Here is a 17,384-nt window from a genome sequence, read left to right as displayed (position 1 = left end):
TCCTATACAAAATGAAATAAAATTCAAAATAAATCAGTGATGGCATAAGTACATATTCAAATACAGGTATTGATATACTTTTGTTTGTGGTAGCAGTGAAGTTTGATTATAACAGAAAATTGCTTCTATAAGGTCTTGTACTGCACCAGTGCTACAATAATATAATGGAAAAGAAGTAAGTTAAACCTATTCTTAAATATGTTATACATTCTAGTATACTGAATATTCTTTTTCCTCTTACAGGTGAATAATCCTTCATGATCAGTATTAATTATTGAGCTACCTTGATTCTATGGAGTAATGTTGAAATTCCAGGAAGTAGTTAAGCATGGTACATCATTTACACCTATTTCTATCCACTCAAAAACACTGATTGCAGGAAGATACAGTATTTATCAAAAACTTGGATGTGGAAGTTTTGGAACAGTTTATCTGATTTCTGACAAGAAAGCAAAAGAAGAAGAACAGTTGTAAGTGTTATATAAAATGAATTGACTTAAAACTGCTAATATACATTTTTGTTTAAATATTGCCTTCTGAGAAAATGGTAGATACAGTGGAATAATATTTATTTGTAAACAACATTTAGTCAATTTTCATTGGTATTAAGTATATGCAGCCATATAGATAAAACTGGTACTGTCTTTTATACATCTTGTCAGAAATAACCTAACCAGCTTAAAAATAGTTACATCATGTTGAGGACATATATGATTCCTCATTTTCCATATGTTCTTCTGTAATACATTCCTTCTATTCATATTTCATTCATTTTTAAAAGATTCAGCTTTATCTTCATTGAGCTGGTGCATAGTAGCTTATGTTCAGATTTCTGTCTGCTTGTAAACTGAGGAGCTGCTGTAAAATGTCTCTTTAGCAACTATTGCAACCCTAAAGAAATTATTTCTGTCTATTTTGAAACAAACATAAATTTCAATTATGTATGCATAAGGTTTTCTGAGGTTATGGTAATAATAATAATAATAATAATAATAATAATAATAATAATAATAATAATAATAATAATAATAAAGTTGGAAGGGACCTTGGAGGTTTTCTAGTCCAACCCCCTGCTCAGGCAGGAAACCCTATACCATTTCAGACAAATGGCTGGCCAGTCTCTTCTTAAAAACTTCCAGTGTTGGAGCATTCACCGCTTCTGGAGGCAGGTTGTTCCACTGGTTAATTGTTCTAACTGTTAGGAAGTTTCTCCTTAGTTCTAGGTTGCTTCTCTCCTTGACTATTTTCCATCCGTTGCTTCTTGTCCTGCTTTCAGGTGCTTTGGAGAATAGCTTGACTCCCTCTTCTTTGTGGCAACCCCTGAGATATTGGGACACTGCTATCATGTCACCCCTCACCCTTCTCTTCGTTAAACTACACATACCCAATTCCAGCAACCGTTCCCTATATGTTTTAGCCTCCAGTCCCCCAATCATCTTTGTTGCTCTTCTCTGTACTCTTTCTAGAGACTTGACATCTTTTTTACATCATGGTGACCAAAACTGGATGCAGCATTCCAGGTGTGGCTTTACCAAGGCATTGTAAAGTGGTATTAGTACTTCACGTGATGGTGTGTATCCCAGAAAGAGACCTTAAAGTTGAAGTGACTAGTGTGATAAAAAATGTCAATCACATGTGCCATAGTTACTAAAACCAGCAGCCCCCAACCTTTTGGGCACCGGGGATGGGTGGGCATGTTTTCACACATGCCTACATCCCGATGCATGTTCAGATGAAGCTTTGCTTGCTTGCGCTGAGCAGTTCCTAACAGGCTGTGGACTGGTACCAATCCGTGGCCAGGGTTGGGGACCCTTGACTAAAAAATTAAACTCTACCTTAGGAATATTTAGAAAATAATATAAAAATGAATTGGCAAATCTTGTGCTTTTATCTAAATCTATTATGCATGCTTCCCTTAGAATGCCAAAGGACACAGTTCATCAGTGATACTGTAAACTTAGAAAAGTTTGAGAAAAATACAACAAAATAATAATAATAATAATTATTATTATTATTATTATTATTATTATTATTATTATTATTATCATTATTATTATTATTAATGTTGGAAGGGACCCTGGAGGTCATCTAGTCCAACACCCTGCTCAGGCAGGAAACCCTATACCATTTCAGACAAATGGCTGTCCAGTCTCTTCTTAAAAACTTCCAGTGTTGGAGCATTCACAGCTTCTGGAGGCAGGTTGTTCCACTGTCAGGAAGTTTCTCCTTAGTTCTAGGTTGCTTCTCTCCTGAATTAGCTTCCATCCATTGCTTGTTGTCCTGCCTTCAGGCACTTTGAAGAATAGCTTGACTCCCTCTTCTTTGTGGCAGCCCCTGAGATATTGGAACACTGCTATCATGTCACCCCTCACCCTTCTCTTCGTTAAACTGCACATACATATTCATTTTCTATTATATATTTTAATTTTAAATTTTACGGCTAGTTTTCTTCATGCATCTAAAAGAACTAGTCTGGTTAAGGCATAAGGCTAAAAACTGAGAAATCCTGGAGTTTTAGTACCTTCTTAGGTATAAAACCAGCTGGGTGACCATTGGCCAATCATTCTCTCTCAGCCCTAAGAAGAAGGCCATGCCAAACCAAACCTGAAAACCTTGTCAAGAAAATCCTAGATTCTAGTCCAGCAGTTGCCAAGAATGAACATTAGCTTAGGCCAGGGGTAGGCAAACTTGGCTCTTTTATGACTGGTGGACTTCAACTCCCAGAATTCCTGAGCCAGCTGTGCTGAGGGAAAAGGGAGAGGTTTCCAAGCTGAGCCATACTGGCTCAGGAATTCTGGGAGTTGAAGTCCACGAGTCATAAAAGAGCCAGAGTTGCCTACCCTTGGCTTAGGCAAACATTTTTCTGCTTACAGAAACCTGCAGTTTAGCAGTCTACCATTTGATGGAGACAATGGTCTGTACAATAGTAAAGCTGACATTTGTGAAGTGGTACAGCAGTTTTAAACAAAATTAGCATTCAATCTTTTTAATATTCAAATTACTCTTTATTGCAGTTGAACTAAATTACATTGGGGGAAGTAAATGTTCTTTCTGCTTGAATATTGAATGCTTTGGAAAATCTTACACTAATATTTATTTTTGAATTTAAGAAAATATCGTGTCATTTAGCAAAAAGTAGAGTAATGAACTAGGAATTGTCATATGGATTGCTCAAAACCCTGAGTTATTTCAGCTTAAGATCCACTGTGTTAAAACATTCCAACTACTGTTTTCAGGAATGTGTCCTCTTTAATGACAATCATTAAAAATACATCTGAAATTTTTTTTGTATTGTAATACTGATGTAGAATTGATATGGATCTGCATGTATGCTATTTCAGCTCCTATTAAATCTCAGAACATGATGTTTTGTCTGTCTTAGTATTTCAGTACAGTAAGAAAGCATAACTTTCTGCTATTTTACTAACTACATAATACCTACCTGTGACCTCATGCAGTCCTTGTACTTCCTGATAATTTTATCCCACATTATTTATAAACTGACATTGTTTAATTATTTAGGATTTATATTAATTCCTCAAAATTTCCAAAGTACTATTGTTGTATTACCATAATAAAGATTAAGATGAAAAGCTAACTTGTTTGAGAAATTTCAGTCAGATGTAAATATTTTCATGTAAAGTTTGCAGAGTGGAAATTTTTTGTGTGGTGTGATTTCCCAAAATATACTGCTCTTGACAAAATTTGTTTAAACTTTCTCAGAAAGCTTGTAGATTTTGTCATGGAGAGATTTTCATTAAATGTATAATTTGCCAATTTGATCTATGTTCATGATTTTTAAGTAGTATGTTGAGATGAATGGCTGGATAGGTAGGTAGGTAGACAGACAGACAGACAGACAGATAGATAGATGGATAGATAGATAAAAACAATTAAAGTTATGGGACATATAGACCAATCTGGGAATTAGAAGAGGATTGTTTTTTGTTCTGTCTTGCAGTCTTTGTTTCTTTGTCAGTTCTACTTGATCTCCTGCTTCTTCATTTGTTTCCTGTGCTCACTATTCCACACTACACTTTGTGTAGTACAAGAACATGAGGCTAGTTCTCATTGGCTGGTATTCTCTCCCTATTTGGTTTCAGTAAAAAAGTTGAATAATAGCTTCAGTTATCTCACTTGTCACCCCCATTGGGGGAAGACAATGTAGAATAAGAAAGCACTTTAGCCAACAGTTTAGACATTCACATCTGTTTGTTTGTTTATTATTTTTCCATGTTTATTATTAAAACAGTTCCACTGGGATTTTTTTCATACCGTATTTTCCAGCGTATAAGATGACTGGGCATATAAGACGACCCCCCAACTTTTGAGATGATTTTCATGGGTTAAAAAGTCATCTTATACGCCGGAAAATACGGTAATTAATTACATAAATTATTTCAAAAATGGCTAGAAGTGTCTACTGAATTTTATTACCAAAATATGAGATCTTTTTTGTCTAAGATGGACAGAGTTTCTTACAGTTTATATCTTGCATATACAGTATATAGTCTATGCAACTAAACAAGATTTTAAAATATTAGTTTAATATTAATTTTCAGCATCTCTGGGGTTTGCTTTTTAAGAGTTTTAGAATGTGACATTTTAGAAGCTGCTTTGAATGACATAAAAAACTTTAGAAATAAAACAAAAACAATAGAACCATCCATCAGGGCCATCACACAATTCAGAAAGTATCAGGGAGCAAGCTGTATGAAATTGAAGGTTTATTCTCCAGGCTTGTGGGTTCTGAACATTTCATTACCAGGCTAGGTAACATCTTCAGCAGAGTTTAGGGGATGTCAGTGTCAGTGTTCTTCTGTTTATAAAGGCTTCATATGGTCAGTAGGTCTTCTGATGAGTCAAGGGTGGGTCATCAGTGGGAGTCTTGCAATGGGGAGATTACATCAGGTGAGGCACATTGGGAGATGAAGTGCTGGGAGGGCTTGCATGTGTTGGTTGAGGGTCAATGCTGTCTCTATTTGGCTGTGTGGTTGATTTGGATTCTGAGGGGTTCGTAGGCTGGTTATAGGTAAATCTGTCTGTTGATCGAATTGTTTGTGGAGTGCCAGGCTTTGATGAATTCATGAGCGTGGTGGGTGATAGCATGGCTGATGGTTTTTGTGTTGCTCCAATTGAACTGTTTGGTGCAGATGTGGGTAGGGATTAAGGATTTAGCATCATGGTGTTTGACTGTGAGCCAGTGTTCGTGGATCCTGGTTTTCAACTGACATGATGTTTGTCCCATGTAGAATTGGTTGCAATTGTTACAGTTGATTTTGTAGATTACATTGTTGTTTTTTCATCTTTCTGTATCTTGCCTTTGGTTCTGGATAATTCCTGGCGGAGTGTGGCTGTGGGTTTGTGGGCTATTCCTAGGGGTTAGAGAATTCTAGCTGTCATTTCTGACACCTCTTTTGTGTATGGTAGGGTTAATTTTTGTGTGGTGGTTAGCTGTATGATATATTGTGGTTTGGTGCTGTTTGTGGGAATATGAAGTTTTTTTGGATAGCTGTTATGGAGAAAGATGTCAAGCAGCCATTTCTGTTTCGCTTTTCTTAGTATTATGGTGTTGGCCCTTCTGGAGGGTCTGGACACAGCTTCTTTTGTGTGCAGTGGGGTGGTTGCTTGTGAAGCTGAAGATCTGGTCCATGTGCATGGGTTTGCGTTAGACATGGGTTTCCAGTTCGCTGTTCTATACTCTTACAGCAATGTTGAGGAATGGAATTCTGTTTCCTCTTCGCTTGTGAATTTGATCCCAGGGAACGTTATCACATAGGTCAGTGATGACGAACCTTTTAGAGACTGAGTGCCCAAACTGCAACCCAAAACCCACATATGTATCGTCGGGTGCCAGGTGGGTGTGGCCCATTGGGTGGGTGTGGCTGCAGTGGTAACGGCAGACTGGGTGGGGCTAAAAAGTTCAATCAATCAATTCCAACTTTGTGAGATCTTTTTTTTCCCGTGAGTTGAAATTTATTGATTGATTGAACCTTTTTTCTCCCCACACAGTGGTAAAGGCTAAAGCGAAAAGGTTTTATAAAACCCAGCTGTGTGCCATGTGTGGCACATGTGCCATAAGTTCGCCACCACGGGCATAGGTGGTGTGTTTCTTCAATTTGGGAGCATTTGATGATGATGAAGGTGTCATCAACTTAGCGCAGAGATGTCAAACTCAAGGTTTGCAGACCAGATCAAGCCCATGATGTGTTTAGATCTGGCCCACGGGGCTGCCCTGGAGATGACGAAGGGCTGCTCCCCCACCATCTCAGCCCCAGCTCATCCCAGTCCGGCTGGGTGCTCCCCCTGGGAGCACCACAGGAGACGGCGACCATGCAGGGGCTGATGATGCCCAGCAATAGCTGCCATTCATTGGCCTCTTGCCCACTCATTGCCAGGAGTGACAGCCAGCTGGATGTGAGCCCAGAGCGTCCAGTAAGCTCAACCCTACCTCACTGCACTGCACTTGCACAGCTTGGAGTCCACAGCCAGGCCACTCCTGCCGTGCCACCTGCCTCACCTCACTCCTGCAGTGACGAAACCACCACCAGCAGTAGTCCCAGCCAGCAGATGATTCTGAAGAGGAGGAGGAGGACGGGTTTGGAGAGCCTTTGGTGTCAGAGGGAGGTTCTGTTGCACTGCAGGACTCTCAGCCTGGCCCCTCTCGTCTTGTTCAGACTCAGCCGTGTGAGCACGAGGGATTGGAAGAAGATGATCCACAGCTGGCTCTATTAGGGATGCTAGGAGCAGGAAGCAATCTAGTAGAGCAGAACAGAGGAAGGCAATGAGGCAACTCGGGAGATGGTAATGAGAAGCCACACCTTGGGACTGCTGATAAAAGGGGAAGGTGTGGGAGGTGCTGGTTGCTGAAGGCAACTGTTTAAAGATCTTTTGCTAGAGTCCTGGTCTGTTATTCTTGTTTAACTCTTGTTTGAACTTTTGGTTTAACTCTTGTTTGAACTTTTCGTTTCACTTTTGTTTGAACTCTTTGTAAATAAATTTGGTTGGGTTTTTTCCAGCCTGTTGACTATAAAAAGGAGTTGTCCCTGACATTCAAACAGGGCCGATCGTAGGCTGGAACAGAACAGAGGTAAGTGCGGCCAAGTACCCCCTCGGAGAAGTGGGGCTGGGCTGGCTGCACATACCCAGCCACACCTACCTAGTCACTGCGACCCAACTGTGATCACCCAGCCATGCTCATCTCGCCCTTTGAGAGCAACCATAGTGCTGATGCACCCCTCAGTGAAATTGAATTTGGCACCCCTGACATGTGTCCAGAATTTTGGTTGGGTGGTAAAAAGAGCTATGGATTCGAGTTGTTGCATGACTGCTTCTGCTATTAGGCCCAATATAGGTGATCCCATCAGAGCACGTTGTGCATGCTTATAGATTTTTCCATTGAACTTGAAGTATGTGTTGAGGCATAGGAAGCTGTCTGTATAAGTATTTCTAAATTACATGCTAAACTAAAAATCTCTAGGTGCTGTACTCTTTACTCACAGAGTATCTGCTTTATCTCTGTATTCATTTTGGTTGATCTTCTTTGCCCTCAATATTTTCTTTTAAATGTATTCACTAGAATTGTATATTGTGCAGTATTCCAAATTCAGTTTTACGAGCAATTTTTATTTATTTATTAAATTTATATGCTGCCCATCGCACTTTCTGAGGCACTTATATAGCTACTTTTTAGCTACGGTACTTTTTCCTATAAAATGATTGTGTGGAATTTGCCTTTTTCACAGCACTCACACATTGGTATAACATTTTCATTGAGTTATCCAGCATGACCCAAGTATTCTATTCCAGTCCCTAACAGTTCAGATCTGTTATGCATATGAGAAGTTTGGAATTTTTGTGCCAATGTTTATCTGTTGCCACATTAATTGTTCTCTGTTTTCTATTTTGAGGCCTGTTCATCCAGCTGAGAAATATCCTTTTGAAGCTCTTTTTATGCATGATAATAAATGGAATTCTTAGCTAATAATTCATATTTAAGTATGGAGGGCAAATATTCCTCCGTGCTTGAGTAAGACAAGAATATATGAAGTGCTTGTTATTGTTTAATGTATTTATGGACTAAAATATAAAGAATATTTGTGGTTATATAAGCAGTGTATTGGTGGCCATGTGTTGGTTGGGGACATGAACATGTGCTGTACCTTTATATATAGATAATGCTGTATTATTGGCTGAAAAACTGATGTTTGAATATGTAATGCAGTAAGGAATACTGAACTGAAAATTTGTGTTTCAGAAGTGAGGATGGTTATATTTGACAAGGGAAATAACTTGCATGATAGTAGGCTATATGTAAATAAAAAAGAACTAAAGCAAAATTATAAATTTGTTCCCTATGAAAGAATAATTATGAATTACCAGGTTTATGGGAAAATCTAAGGTTTGGTTTCAATATACCCAATTGAAAGCTAGGTGGAAGTCAGATCAAAAGGTTGGCATCACAATTACAGATCAAAATTTAGTAAAACAAATTAGAGATTTAAATTGTGCACATATAAAGAGGATATATAATGCTTTAATTGAATTGGATTCGGAAACGGAACTGGTTAAAGACTGTATGATAAAGTGGGCACAAAATATTCAGGAACCAATTTCGTTGGACACCTGGGAGATAATTTGGGTCAGAAATGTTAAATTTACTCAGGCTCAAAAGTTAAGAGAAAATTTTTATAAAATGTTTTATAGATGGCATCTGGATCCCAAGAGGTTGTCCAACATGTATCCTAATTTACAGTCTAAATGTTGGAGATGTGGTAGTTTAGAAGCTACCTATTTTCACATGTGGTGGACTTGTAGAAATATAAAAGCTTTTTGGATCAAAATTTGGTGGAACATTCAAAAGATTTTTTAGAGAAAGATAAAGTTTTCTCCGCAATTGTTTTTATTGGGTATTGTTGTAGATTGTGATGTTAAAGAAACTAACTTGATGTTGAACATGATAACAGCAGCACGGTTACTGGTGGGACAATATTGGAAGAAGGATAGTTTGCCCACTATAGAAGAATGGGTGTTTAAAATTTCGAATCTTGCAGAAATGTCTAAGATTTCTGCTTATTTGAAAGATCATTCACAGGAAAGATATATTTCAGTTTGGAGGAGATGGATAAATTATATTCAGAACAAATATGGGACTAAAAAGTTCCATTTAGCTTATGAGTAGATTTTAGTGGGATATTGTTATTGGTACTTTGTTTGCAGTTATGTTAAAGGGGAGTTAAAGCACATTATGAATTTGGTTAATTGTATATTATGCATAATTTTTATTTAGAATATGATTATTGTAACTATAATCCTGTATTTAGCTCTGGGAAGTGGGGGGGGGGAAAGTGGGCGGGTTTGGGGTGGGAGGGATTTGGGGATATATTGTAAAATTTTGTTTTTGTAAAACTCTTTAATAAAAAAAGAAAATCTAAGGTGTGCTAGAAGGATAGTGGATACTATGCAAAATGTTGAAAGGAATAAACATTTGTCAAAAGAATAAAAAACATCTATGTGTAGAAGCATGCTTCTGCCTGTTTTGTTGTATGGAAGAGAGTTGTGTATGTGAAGGGAAATATAAAAGTAAGTTGAGTGCAATAGGAAACACTGACTCAAAAAAGACTACATTTTAGCTTTCTAGGCTTTCTAAGCTTCAGATGGATACCATCTCTAGACCTGGTAATTATATTGTAAATGAAAGAAATGGCTCTCTAGAATTAGGTAAATAGATACCAAGCTAAGCATAGAATTCTTTTTCCTTCTCAGGATTATGTTAATTTTCCTTCTGTGTCATAATTTTATTGTAACTAAAAACTTTTGAAGGTATTGTTAGAGAGATGAATTACAGGGAAGAAAAATGTGGTAAAGAATATCAGAAATTTCCAGAGCTGAAAATAATACTAGGAGTAATTACAGTGGTGGGATTCAGCCAGTTCGCACCAGTTTGGCAGAACCGGTAGCTAACTTTTTGTTGCCCAGGCCCAGAATGGACTTCCGGAAGCAGACAACCGGTTGTTCACATATTTGAATCCCACTACTGTGTAATTAGCATGGGCAAATTCAAAAACAATAACCTATCCAAGCCTTAATCTTCTATATATACGTATACGACAATAACCAAAGAGGGATGGAAAGTAAATAATCATGTGATCTGCCTCTATTCTGCACCATAAGGAAACAGTCTAATGCTGGGATTGATGTATCCAACAGTTATTTCACACGAATCAGAATAGAACTTTGCATATTACAATCCAGTCTTCTGGGTATGTCCAACACATTGATAGCATGCTAGTACCTGCCAGTTTTTCTAACCATTTTATTCAGACATTTGAGCACACTATGCATATAACACAATTATAATAATGAAATGGTGCTTCTATCTATTTTCATTTTAAAACTACAAATCATATGTCATGTAACCAATGAAACTTTACAACATCGGTATAGAACTGATATCAAACTAGATGGAGCAATAGGAGAATGTTAAGAACAGAAACTGATAATTCTAATTCTCAAGAGAGGCAATTAGTATAAAAATATCTGTTTAACATATCAATATAATTTCCAATACTGTTTTATTATTCTGCTCTATGTTTCCTTACCATTTTATGAAGGACAAGAAGGACAGTCCACTTATGTTTAGATGGAATGCTTAGATGGAATAATTTTGTTTACGGTTCTGCTGATTTTCCATACATATTTTTTTGATCACAGCTAGCTCTAACTCTTCAGGGTTATTTGTTTATAGCTTAAATTTATAAAGGCCATCCCATTCAATATAAAGAGTCTACTTCCCAGTCCTCTCATTTTTCCCTAAAAGGCCATTTAACCAATTAGCTTATATCTGCATTTTATTGGTTTTAATAGCTGAGTACCCATCACTATTGAACATTAGTCACAGGGAAGACACTGCAGTCATTTCTGGATTAACAAAAGTCCCAATCAGTTGCAATAAAAGAAGCTTTGAGTTAAGCTTTACTATTCGATAAGCATGCACGACCAAGCAACAGAAGTACACAGCAGGCAGTAGAGGCTTCAACTCCATTAATATTCAAGAGGTGTTAATATGTTCTCTAGGTGGAAGGCCCATGCTGAGATGCACTAAGCACCCAGCACTGCTCCTGCATGTGGTAATTGTAGGGTGCCATCACAACTTTTGCCTCTAATGTGCATTATACCATTAATCCTGACTCATGCTAGGATTCCTTGGAAACTGTGCACTTAACTGAATAATTTATTGCATGTCTCTCAATTATTTATGCATTCTTATTACAACTGAAATGAAATCTAAAGGTAGAAGGAACTCTGTAATTTATGAATATCCAAGAGACTGTCAGTGGATTACTGCGTAGTTAAAACCCTGAATCTGAAACCTGTTTGTTTCTCTGAAGATATTCCAAAAAGAAAATTCTGCTCAAACTGAATCAATTAATACAATAAAAAAAATGGTTCCCCACTGTTTGTGCTGCATTTGTTCATCTCATGCTGGTTGCCTTTTCTTAAGGAGCACTGAGGTTTGAAAATAAAATTATATATAAAATATCAAAAAAATGAAATGAGAAACTGGGGGCACAGGAGAGAGAATTGGGAGAGTTAAAGTCTTTTCAGGTCATTGTATTTTTATAATTAATCAAATATGAGGGTTCTCTTACAAAGTGTGCAAGAGAATTCTTCAGACTTCTTAGTCTCAAATATATTGTGTTTATATACTGACAAAGTGCCATGAAACATATTCTTCCTAGATCTCATGAATACTGGGGTGCTTCAGAATGAGCCAAAAAGTATTGCCCTATATTTAAAATTTACATAAAAGTAAAGGTAAAGGTTCCCCCGCACATGCATGGTAGTCATTTCCGACTCTAGGGGCTGGTGCTCATCTCCATTTCAAAGCCGAAGAGCCAGCGCTTGTCCGAGGACATCTCCATGGTCATGTGGCCGGCATGACTAGACGCCAAAGGTGCATGGAACGCTATTACCTTCCCACCATAGTGGTCCCTATTTTTCTACTTGCATTTTTACGTGCTTTCAAACTGCTAGGTTGGCAGAAGCTGGGATGAGTAATTTACATAATTTACATAGCAAATGCTAAAAACACTCATTCTCTTTTTAATGCAGTCCAGGTTATAAATTCTTCTGATGTCTAACTTGATAAAATATGTACCTTCTGTAACTTTTAAAAAGTTCAAGGGGTATTGGTGTCAGCAGAAATCTGTGCACCAGGTTCCAAATTTATAGCATCATTATGAAATTTATAGGTGGGCAAGGATTTCTCCCTTTGGTTATCCAACCCAATCTACAAAATTAGAGTAAAGTAATCCTTAACCTAGGACCAAATTGGGACTAGAATTTTTTACTGCTAAGCAAATTGGTTGTTAAATGAGTCATGTTCAACTTCACGTTCTTTTTTACCATAGTTGTCAAGTGAATCGTTGGTAGTTAAGTGAGTTTGGCTTTCCTATTGCTTGTTAGAAACCAGCTGGAAAGGTTGCAAATGGTGATCATATGACCCTGGGATGCTGTAACCACTGCAAATGTATGCTGGCTACCAAGTGTTCGAGTTTTGATCACGTGATTATGGCCACTGCAACTGTGATGTTGTAATGCTCATAAGAGTGCCAACTGTTTTAAGTCATCTTTTTCAGTGCTATTGCAATTTAGAACAGTTGTTAAATGAATGGCTGTAAGTCAAGGACTACCTTACTTGGCAGATAAAATGGGAAGAGAGTCTCTTGATCTGTGAAGCTGAAGAAAGAGGTTTCAGGTCCTGTAAGCAGTAAATTTGGAATGCTTGAGAATAAAATTTAATGCCTGGATATATGACCATACATGGATCTGGAGCCAGTCTAATAGTATATGAAAACTCAGAAGAAAAGCCAAATTAAATTGCAGAGATTTTGGATGGGTGCAAGGAATGAATCAATAAGGTTTCATATTTTCAGAAATTAATTCATAACACAAAAAATCAGGGTTTCTTACACTCACTAGGGATTGAAGAATAACAGAAAGAACCAAATTAACAGTTTTCATACACCGGTGAACTGAGCCCTAACTTATTTTTCATATAATTTAATTTTAATTTAATTTAATAATATTTCTATACCGCCCTTCTCCCTGAGGACTCAGGGCGGTTCACAGGGCAGAGTAAAGTACTAAATACAAACATTAAAAAGAGATTAAATGATTGCCCAAGTTAAAACAATTGGTATACAATTCTAAAACCCCAAGATAAAATTAAGAAACCAAAAAATAAAAAACCCCACCAATCCCCATCAGGCTAGGCCGGCTTGTACAAACAAAAACGTCTTGAGATCGCGACGAAAGGAGCGAAGATTGGGCGCCATCCGGAGCTCTACCGGTAGCTGATTCCACAGCTCCGGAGCGCCCACAGAGAAGGATCTCCCCCTGGGGGCCACCAATCGACATTCTCTGATCGGTGGCACCCTGAGGAGGCCCTCTCTGTGGGAACGCACAGGGCGCAGGGAGCTTGATGCCGGCAGCAGATGTTCCCTAAGGTACTCCGGCCCCATGCCATGGAGGGCTTTGAACACCATTACCAGTACCTTGAATCTCACCCGGAAGACAACTGGCAACCAATGCAGCTCACGGAGCAGAGGTGTAATGTGGGAGTATCGGGAGACTCCCAACACAACTCTCGCGGCCGCATTCTGTACCAGTTGGAGCTTCCGGGTGGTCCTCAAGGGCAGCCCCACGTAGAGAGCGTTGCAGTAGTCCAGACGAGAGGCCACGAGCGCATGAGTGACCGTGCATAAATCATCCCGGCTAAGATAGGGCCGCAACTGGCGCACCAGGCGAACCTGGGCGAAAGCCCCCCTAGTCACAGCTCCTATATGGTCTTCCAAGGTGAGCCGTGAATCTAGGAGGACTCCCAAGTTGCGAGCCCTATCTACGGGGGGTAATAGTTCACCCCCCATAGCAAGAGGTGGAATGTCCGAATAAACCCGGGATGTAGGTATGCAAAGCCACTCAGTCTTGTCGGGGTTGAGTTGAAGTCTGTTCCTCCCCATCCAGACCCGAACCGCCTCCAGGCAACGGGACATCACGTTGAGGGCATCACTGGGGTGGTTTGGGGTCGAAAGGAAAAGTTGGGTATCATCAGCGTACTGATGATACCCAACTCCAAAACCACGAATGATCTCACCCAGCGGTTTCATGTAGATGTTGAACAGGAGAGGCGAGAGGACCGACCCCTGAGGAACTCCACAAATGAGAGACCTTCTGAGCAACTAGAGGCAGAAAGTTGCTTTGGCATAGTCTCCCTATAAGTACATTATGTGGCCACTGCTTGAAATAGGAGCATTAGTAGGATTTGCAAATTGGCCCAAGCTTCATAATAAGAATTCAGACTGTATCTACATTGTTTTGTTGACAATGGATTCAGTATCCAAAGACGATTGAGCAGGTAGCTGGAGGAGAAATGAATGATTAATAATAGAGAGCTAGTGTGGTCTAATGGTTAAGGCAGTAGAATGGAACACAAGAGACTTAGCCATTAAACCACTTGAATGACCTTGGGCCAGTCACTTTCTGTCTTTGGAGGTAGAATTCAGATTCTTTTGGAAATTATTTTTTGATGACAAAATTAGGTTCTTTAAGGCAGGGGTCCCCAACCCCCAGTCCGTGGACTGGTACCGCGCTGTGGCATGCTGGAACCAGTCCGCACAAACAAGCAAACCCCCACACGGATGCAGGCAGCACACAAAACCACGCCCCCTCCAATCCACGGATAAACCTCTCTCCACGGAACTGGTCCTTGGTGCCCCAAAGGTTGGTGACCTCTGCTCTAGGGCACTGTCTTTATTTGGGCATATAAAAAGACCCCATTCCTGGAACATTTATGTCGAAGGAAACTGACTTTGAAACACGTTCACTGTTAGTGTTCATCAATATAGAGACATTATTCAAAAGATTTCCAGGTTGTTTAACTCAAATTTTAGTCTTTTTAAAATTCCAGGCTATAATTATGCTGTATGATACAATGCTATTATGCATTGTGCTGTAGTGTTGTATTCTCCAGGAAATGACTGCTAACAATAGCATGTAAAAGATGGGAGAATAGTAGATCAGAAAGAGACTGTAGCCATATTTATGCTTTTACATCAATGTGCCATTGTTTAAGATGTCTAGGTTTTAATTTTCACTATTATAGTTTTAAGATAAATTACAATTGCTATATTTAGTTTCCAAAGTCTAATACTAGTAACATTAAGTTTTATATTCCTGTGTTCTACACTTAAATCATTTCTGTTCAATGATAGTTGTTTTAGTTATCTGATACATTTATTAATATTTAAAATATTTTATATATGATGTTGCCTGTTCAATATTCTATAAAGTATTAATTAAGTGTGATTATAATGGTAATAATTTTGTTAATTTTTGCATGTTATAGTCTAGATTGATACTATTACTGGCTGAAAATTTTAACAATTTTACATTATATTATGCTGGTTTATGGCCTAAATAAGGAGATGATGATGATGACGATGATAATGATGATGATGATGATGATGATGATGATGATGATGATGATGATGATGATGATGGAGAAAATCATAGAGGAGCAGGAGGAGGAGGTGTAAGAAGTGATTTTTCCTTTTTGGTTAATTCTAATAAAGGTATCAAACTACGGTTTATGACTAGCTAATGTGACATATCCCTCCATTTATTTCTGTTACAAATTAAAGCAGGGGTGTGAAACTGCTGGCCCCGGGCCAGATGCATCATGGCAAAACCGCGCCATGATGCGTCACGACAATGGAAAAATAGTTGTGATATGTCGTGACAGGTCACGTGACATTGCGAGTTTGACACCCCTGAATTAAAGGGTCTGACATTTAAATAAAGCTGTTGAACAGGAAAGCAATGGATTATGGCTAACAGATCAGAACACTAGATGGCAGTAAAGCAACATTTGTGTGACTTTCAATAATTGTAGTCTGTGTCTTCAAGTGTTTCTAATATTTTTGTTTCCTTTGGAATTTCTTTACTTTAATTAAACTATAAATATTTACATTTCAGTTTAGAGAAGGAAAGAGTTTTAAAAGTATAAACAAAGTATTATAATTTTCTGTGGGAAAAAATACAAATGATAATTGTATTTGTAAGAATACTTTTTAACTATTCTTTCCTGTTCAAATAATTCAGTATCTAATCCTTTTGCTGCTGTGCACCTAGCCCTTTCCTGTCTAAGATTATTTTCATGTTTCTAAATGAGATCTTCCAACTTTTTGAAAAGTTTAAACACTCCATTTAAATGAAGTTTAACAATAACTTGGTAATCTAATAACTAAGAGGAGTGGCTCCATTTTTTAAATGTGCAAAGTAGCTCCTTGCCCGTATTGGAGTGTCCTTATTTTCTACTAAGACTGGAGTTTCGAGAGAATATTACTAAAGATTTCCAACATTGAAGAATCATCTCTCTGTATGCACTTTTAGATCTTATGTATTTGACAGTCACAGTTCATAGCAGAAATAAGGACAGGGCAAAATAAATAGATAAATTGTATAATACATACACCATATACATTTAAAACTTTATGTAGTTTCTTGAATTTAATTTTGAAGCAGTAGAGGTGGATAATTACATTTTATCCTACTTGAAAATGTATTTGATGAAGCATAAATTTTGAAATCCTACTCAGGATAAATAAAATAATATTTTCTGTTTTAGTATTTGCGGCTGGACTACATCTTGCTTCATAGTAGATATGTTATTCTGCTATATTAATAAATGCTTTTTACATGCAAAAAAATAAGGTTCTGTTTACAAGAAATTAGTGGTGAAAATACATTTTTCTGGATGAAATATTATGACTGTATTAAAATCAGCAGCCCTCTCACCAAGAACCCAAAAAATGACTGCAGCAATTTCTGAGCTTCGAATGTCAATGAGTAAATGTGTTTTGTTTTTTTAAAAATTCCATTTATATCCTGCCCTTCTCCGAAGACTCAGGGCGACTTACAAGCTTAGCAGTAGCCTTCATTCTATGTATATGCCTGCTTATAAGGGCTTTCGCACACACCCCAAGCGGCATTATTACAAAGTCAGCTTAATTGCCTCCAACAATCTGGGTCCTCATTTGGTTTATAGATATTAAAACATCTTTGAATATATAAAAGTGTTGTCCTATGATACATTTAAAAATATTTTTCCTATCACTTATATAGATTTTTCATTAGAAATAGTTGTTCAATAGTTCTTAGACACTTTTAAATATGTAAATTGTTCTGTAAGCTTCTTATTTTATGACTCATAAAATAAGCTTTATGGACTTTATTTTCAATTAATTTGAAAGAAATGTGTTTTTTTTTGTGTGAATTCAGTATTTATTGGATTTCATTTGATATAAAAAACATATTGAGCA

At 37.7% G+C, this 17,384-nt stretch overlaps 1 protein-coding gene across 2 annotated transcripts in view; it reads left to right on the top strand.

Moving 5' to 3' along the window:
• The first annotated feature begins 247 nt into the window (after positions 1–247).
• NEK11 (NIMA related kinase 11) overlaps positions 248–17,384 on the top strand; it is a 108,863-nt gene continuing 91,726 nt past the window's right edge. For both annotated transcript variants that reach the window (XM_083378423.1, XM_083378424.1), the window contains exon 1: positions 248–470. In XM_083378423.1, the coding sequence (XP_083234549.1) occupies positions 301–470 (170 nt within the window). In that variant the 5' untranslated portion in view covers positions 248–300. The remainder of the gene's footprint in view (positions 471–17,384) is intronic.

The sequence above is a fragment of the Vipera ursinii genome (genome assembly GCF_947247035.1).
Source record: "Vipera ursinii genome assembly, chromosome: Z".
NCBI classification, from domain to species: domain Eukaryota; kingdom Metazoa; phylum Chordata; class Lepidosauria; order Squamata; family Viperidae; genus Vipera; species Vipera ursinii.
This window is presented reverse-complemented; position numbering and strand designations above follow the sequence as displayed.